The sequence below is a fragment of the Monopterus albus genome, unplaced genomic scaffold, assembly GCF_001952655.1.
Source record: "Monopterus albus unplaced genomic scaffold, M_albus_1.0 scaffold404.1, whole genome shotgun sequence".
Taxonomy (NCBI): domain Eukaryota; kingdom Metazoa; phylum Chordata; class Actinopteri; order Synbranchiformes; family Synbranchidae; genus Monopterus; species Monopterus albus.
The window spans coordinates 436,115-442,918 of record NW_018128284.1 but is presented as its reverse complement, the minus strand read 5'-3'; the positions used below and the strand labels follow the sequence as shown (position 1 = coordinate 442,918).

The 6,804-nt window shown below is 39.5% G+C and overlaps 1 protein-coding gene across 1 annotated transcript in view; it reads left to right on the top strand.

Annotated features, from left to right (window-relative positions):
* adgrb2 (adhesion G protein-coupled receptor B2) overlaps positions 1-6,804 on the top strand; it is a 230,056-nt gene that overhangs the window by 106,690 nt on the left and 116,562 nt on the right. Inside the window, exons 6-8 of the mRNA XM_020586396.1 lie at positions 2,314-2,478; positions 2,904-3,068; positions 4,320-4,421. Coding sequence (XP_020442052.1) covers positions 2,314-2,478; positions 2,904-3,068; positions 4,320-4,421 — 432 coding nt within the window. The remainder of the gene's footprint in view (positions 1-2,313; positions 2,479-2,903; positions 3,069-4,319; positions 4,422-6,804) is intronic.

Genomic DNA, 6,804 nt, shown 5'->3' with positions numbered 1-6,804 from the left:
TAATGTTTTTGCTATCTCTCAGATGGGTTTGTTTTGTTTTATCAGCCGAATGATGGCTTGCTTCACTTATGGTGACAGCTCTTTGGATCTCATCTTGAGAGTTGACAGCAACAGATTCCAAATGCAAATAGCACACTTGAAATGAACTCTGGACCTTTTATCTGCTCATTGTAATTGGGATGAGGGAATAACACACACCTGGCCATGGAACAGCTGAGAAGCCAATTGTCCCATTACTTTTGGTCCCTTAACAAGTGGGAGGCACATATGCAAACTGTTGTAATTCCTACACCGTTCACCTGATTTGGATGTAAATACCCTCAAATTAAAGCTGACAGTCTGCAGTTAAAGCACATCTTGTTCGTTTCATTTCAAATCCATTGTGGTGGTGTATAGAGCCAAAAATGTTAGAATTGTGTCGATGTCCCAATATTTATGGACCTGACTGTAAATGAACATGCCACAGGGCAGTAAATGTTTTATTGGTCGAGTTTTTGTTACAATTGTTACAAGATTTTGTTCTAATCATATGCGTCAGGGACAGTGAAGACAAAAATGTCACAGTTCTGCACCTGCAGTCACACACTAGAACATTATTATTTTCTTCATAGACAAAAATCCTCAGAATTATCTAAACTTCTGCTAACTTGGGAATTGACAACTTACCAAAAACTCTTTGACTTCTCAAGCTGTAAATGATTCATAATAATTATTTGACAACTCATTTATCCAGCAATGCTTCCTTATTAAATGGGACAGTGGGGGTTTTGACTATGATGGTTTATGTCATCAGGCTTTTGTTAAGAACCCATCCATCCATCTTCTATACCGCTTAGTCCTAAACGGGGTCACGGGGGGCTGGAGCCAATCCCAGCTGGCTGCGGGCGAGAGGCGGGGTACACCCTGGACAGGTGGCCAGTCCATGTTAAGAACCCCCTCCACTCAAAAACGTGCTTTTTCTTATTTTTATACCTTCTAAATATGTGCCCTCTACTGTACTGCGTGGTGTACAGTATGTGCGTGTTTATCACCAACAGGCTGTTTCTATATTCCTTTGCTAATGGGGACATGTTTGTTTGCTCCCCTGAGATCTGAGGTTCAAACATGGGCAGACAAACAAAATCTGTGATTCCACAACTGTGAAAGCCAATTATGGTTCACCATGTACTGTAAATATCTGCAGATTTCAGGGGTGCAGTAAGAACCTTGAAACCTCTGGTCTCAGAACAGCCAAAACTAACTCTCAGTGACAAGGAGTTGGAGTGAAAGTTTTATCTGTTGACTGCAAATATGCAGAAGTGCACTGTTTTTGGATGTGAACAAAACCTTGTAGCTTATTTCTACTATTTATTTGTGTGTTTTTTAACATTGATATGAGACATGTATCATTACTGGGGTATTAGTTTTGGCACCCTGGGACTAGAAGCGTAACTAAGTGTTAGTGGTTAGCCAACTGCTATTAACCCTGTTAAATGTTTGTGGTTTGGGTCAGCTGAGAAAATAAAGAGATTCTATCCAATTCTCAGCAAGACTGTAAATACATTTGCACATATAAAACCACTATGGCTATGTTAGCCACCTGTTACAAGCAAACAGCTGATGTTACACGGCTGTGAACAAAAGACTCCTGATCAGAGTACAACTCCAACAGTCCCTCCTGCCATTGTATTGTACGCAGTGATTTCACCAGTCTATGTGGGGGAAGAAGTGGTGGTAGGCAGTGCATGATGCCTGACCTCATTTCCATATATTTGAATATCCATGAATCTTGGAATTCACAACGAAGGGCAAAAATCTGTGTGCTTTTGCCCTTCGTTGTGAATTCCAAGATGTTTTCAGCCCCTTTTCAGAGGTTTATTGAACTTTTTTTGTGGAAGAACTCGGTTTGACTATATATGTTTCACAGCAGAGTAGTTTTATATGCTGTTAAATGTCTGGAGGGGGTTTTTAAGCTTTTTAGTATTCGCACATTGACTGACAGGCTCTTCTGCATTGTATCTAAATTATTATTTTATTTGTATTTATCTATGTTTGTGCCAACATTAGTGAAGAGGTGAAAGTTGGTGCTTTTAAAACCAAATAGCCTCCCTTTTTTATTTGCTCACTGTCATAATTCATTCTGTATTCTGTTTTCTTGCAGCATACTCACTTTCTCTGTCTCTTCTGTTCCTCTGAACCTTTGTTTTCCTTTCCATCCTCTTTCTTTTCCTTCAAAAATCTGGATCAATTTATTCTGATAAAAATCTTTCTCATTCCAACTTCATCTGCCCCATGTCTCTCTTTATCTACTTCCATCCCTCTCCCTGTGTCCAGTGGAGGGCCAGTGGTCGGAGTGGGGGCCGTGGTCGAGATGCAGTGTTACTTGTAACACGGGAACCCAGCAGAGGCAGAGACGCTGCATTGCACCTGTACATGGCTGGGCTGAATGTAAGGGTCCCCATCAGGAGACCAAGGAATGCACCAACCCTTCATGCAGTGGTAAGGCATACAAATTAATATTTAGTATTCACACTCAGATGCTCTCAAACATCATTATGCAAACATGGAAGATGCATTATCTGAAGGCATCTGCCTGCTCTTTTCTGACTGGCATTTCACAGACTGGCAATATGTGGGTTGGGATGCAATTTGCCTTGTGAGTCTTTTTGACCATGGCCCTGGAGGGCAAAAATAGTAGTGTGTTTTAATGAGCCTGGGCCCCAGAATAGGGTTGTATTGATTTAACTGGAGTTCCACTCATAAAACTACAAAAAGTTTAGAAGCTGCTGTCTCACCTTTGTAAGTTAAATTCACTATTTATCAACAATTATTTTTTTATTTCACCTAATATACTGTTTTCCTTCCACCCTACACTTCCTACCCATCCTTGAACCTTTACCGGCCGTACTGTGCTGCTGTTCTAGGTGAAGGTAACTGGGGCAGCTGGAACCACTGGAGTCTCTGCAGCAAAACATGTGACTCTGGTTGGCAGCGCCGCTTCAGGATATGTGAGGGCACCAGTGTACAGGGCTACCCCTGTGATGGCTCCGGAGAGGAGGTCCGGTCCTGTAATGAGAAGAAGTGCCCAGGTCAGTGATTCTAGTGTGTGTACGTGTGTGTGCACTGAGCAAATGAGGGGGAACTACAGAATATGCTATGTCTATATGATTCATGCTTGAAAGTTTATATAAACAATTTTTTCCTCATTTTTTTTTTCTATGGCTGCACTTTTCTTCATACCTCTTCTACAGTAGTTGGCAAAGAAAAAGATACAGTATACAGTGTATACTGTATCTGTGTGTGCCCAATCTGCACATGCACCGTAATTGTTAGGGAAAATGGCGGAGAGTCTCAGTGGTTTGCAGCCCCAGCCAAAGACTTCTACTGCAATTTTAGAACTGTAATCTTCTCATCTGTATCAGCCTCTTGTCAGCCTACTTGTCATAACCATCTGTCTTTACCTCTTCATTTAATTTGCATGTTTGATTTGTGGTAAATTCCTTTTATCCTTTGTTTACCTATGAGTTGTTCCATTTCTCCTTATATCGTGCCTCCTTAACATTATTTTTATCTCACTAATCTCGCTCACCTTTTCTTGCTTGCTTTATTTCTTTCTGTTTCTCTGCCTGGTAGAGGGTAACATGTTTAGTGGCCCGCTTGGTGCCATTTGTCAGTGTCAGCAACAAATGGTTTGATAAGCATGACTCTTGACTCAGGTTGTGTGTGCATGTGAATATGCAAGTTTGTTTTCTATGCAAGCGACATGTACTTGCATTGAGCTCTGACAAGCTGCAAATGATAAACTTTTGAGTGTAGCCTCCACCTTGGCCCCTTTGTTTGGAGTGGCTTTCAAGCCTCTTTTATACGACAAGTGTCTTGTCTGTTGGCATTGCAGGGGAACATCATATTTTCTCTCCTTCTCTCTTTGCTCTCCGTCCCTCTTCATCTTTCTGCTTTGCCTCTGCGAGTACTCCTCTGCCCCCTCGGAATATCTTCAGAGCACTCTCCCCCGTTTTTTCATCAGGCTTATGAAAGAGAGAGATGGGGGAAACAGATGAATAAAGAGAGGGGGTAAGATGAAGAGGGAATGAAATACTGTACTGAGGGAGTGACACTGACAGAGAACACTGAGCAATGTACAAGGGAATAAGATTGGGAGCTGCTGCAGAAGAACATTGATTTGAATCTTGTTTTTTGTACTTTTCTGTCTCCTTATTTTTTCTATGGCTGTGCGTGCGGGTGTGTGTGGGAGTGTGTGATTGGTAGTTTTCCTTTCTCTGTGTGCCTGGTATAGTGTGCTTCACTTCACTTTTTTATGTCTTTCTCACTTACTTCTACAGCTCCTTATGAGATATGTAAAGATGAGCACCTCCTTTCTATGTCATGGAAGAGAGCCTCAGCTGGAGAAACTGTCTACAACAAGTGTCCAACTAATGCCACTGGTCAGTCATTATATGTCTTAAGCAAATAATGGTATTTGTTACCTGTTAGCTTACCGTGGCTTGGTGATGTTATGATTGCATTTGGTAAGGAATTTTTGTATGAATGATGGTTTGTGATCCATGAAAAAAAAACAGCCAATACTAGCAGAGAAAAAAGTAAAAGTTCATCATGAATAACACAAGTATGTTAATTTATTGAATAAAACATTAGCAACATAGCCTATTTATAAAGGCAGTTCTCTTGAAGTGAAACTACCGCTGGTTGCTCGCCCCCTGGTGGTTGGTTGCAAAATAGGTCATAAACCCCACCCACTCAATGTCAGTGGATGGGACATGAGCTTAACTGAAAATTAAAAGTTGGCTACACATCAAATTTTTTTTCCCCCCTAGAGGTGATTTATGGGTTTTTGTCTGTAGGTAGATGGTAATAGATAGTAGATAATAACATGCTTATTTGTATACAAGTGATCAGTTTAGATAATTTGACAATTTTGATTGCCAACCTGATGCTGCAACTTCACAAATGGTTGCTACTGTACAGAATATGGTTACAAAAAGGTAAGATTGTCCCCATATGGGCAACATTGTTGGCTTTACTTTTGCACAGTAGCAGGAAGTGGTGACATGTTGTCCATTTATATATATATAATCTATGGTTAGCACGTATTAATAGGGCTAGCTACAGTGAGAAAGATGATAGAAACTATCAAAAGAAAATCTAAGTTTAGAATCTTCAGCAGATTCAGATTCAGACAGCAAGCACACAAAATGTCCAACAGGGGCAATAGAGGTTTATGTGTCATATGAATTTCAATAGATACATAATTACAGACTCAAGGTCCTGATGTATAAATGCTAAAAAAATAATAAAACCATGAAACAATCAGCAATAAAAAACAAGAAAAAACAACAAGAGCAACCAATAAACAACTACCCTTTTAAAAGTAGGTATACCGGTGTTTCCAAAGTACTGAAGTACATTGCATGTCACTATATGCAATATTAGTCAGCAATAAAACAATGTTGTTTCCAGAACTATTCAAATGACAAATTTATACATTAAATTTCTTAAAACAGCAGATAGTGTACTGATGCGAGATGACACAAACAATTCATTGGCACTCATCCATCTAGGCCTTTTCAATACTAACCTCAAGGCGTCATTATAGGCCACTGTCAGTTTCCTAAGACTGCCTTTTTTATAATTAGACCATAGATGAGCAGTGTACAGGGAGGTACAATAAGCTCTAAACAAAGTCAATTTTACTTCATCCAAGTACGAACCAAATTTCCGAACCAACACATTTGCTTGTGCATACAACATGCGGCACTGCCGATACATATCCCCGTCATCAGACAAGCAATCATTTATAACATGACCCAAGTACTTAACTTCATTACACACAGTTAAAATGTTACCAAATAACTTAAAATAAGGGAATGCAAGGGACCTGTCTTCTTTTGTGTGGCATATCATAATAACACTTTTAGCAGAGTTGTACTTGACATTGTAAAGCTCCCCAAACAGAGAACATACATTCAAGAGTTGCTGAAGACCTGCTGAGCTGGGACTAAAGATTACCAGATCATTATACATTAAATGATTCACTATTGTACCTCCAACCATACATCCTGTTTTACACAAAGTTAGCTCCTTAGAGAGACCATTCATATAAAAATTAAACAAAATCAGGGACAACAGACTACCTTGCCTTACCCCGTTACAGGTCTGGAAGGGTGCAGATATACAATTACCTCATCTGACACACATAGTCTGGTGGGCATACCAATATGACAAGCATCTCACTATATATTTAGGAACTTGAGTGTCACACAGTTTCTGGAATAGCTTCCTAAGATTCACACAATCAAAAGCTTTAGAAGCATTTAAAAAACACATAAATATGGTCGAATTTTTACTTTTATATTTACTGACTAGTTCTTTTAAAGCAAAAATACACATATCAGTGCCATGATTGGCTTTAAACCCAAATTGATTATCAGTAGAGCCAATAAGATTATGAAACCTACTCAAGAGAATTTCTTCAACAACTTTAGAAAGTATGTTAGCAAGTGCAATGGGTCTATAATTATCTGAGCTGCCCACCTTTCCTGCTTTATTCTTCACCACCGAGACTAAAAGCATTGACATTAAAGAGTCAGGCATAAACCCATGCATAACAAAAGAAGTAAAGCAAATAGCTAAAAGAGGTGCCAACCTCAAACTAGCATACTTAAGATGTTCTACAGAAATCCCAGTAGACTTATTTGCTGACAAATTGCTTATTGCTTGAGAAACCTCATATGTTTTAATAGAATCAACAAAGTCAACCCTACCTATAGAGAAAGTTTCACTAGGGACACAATTAAATAGATCGCAGTA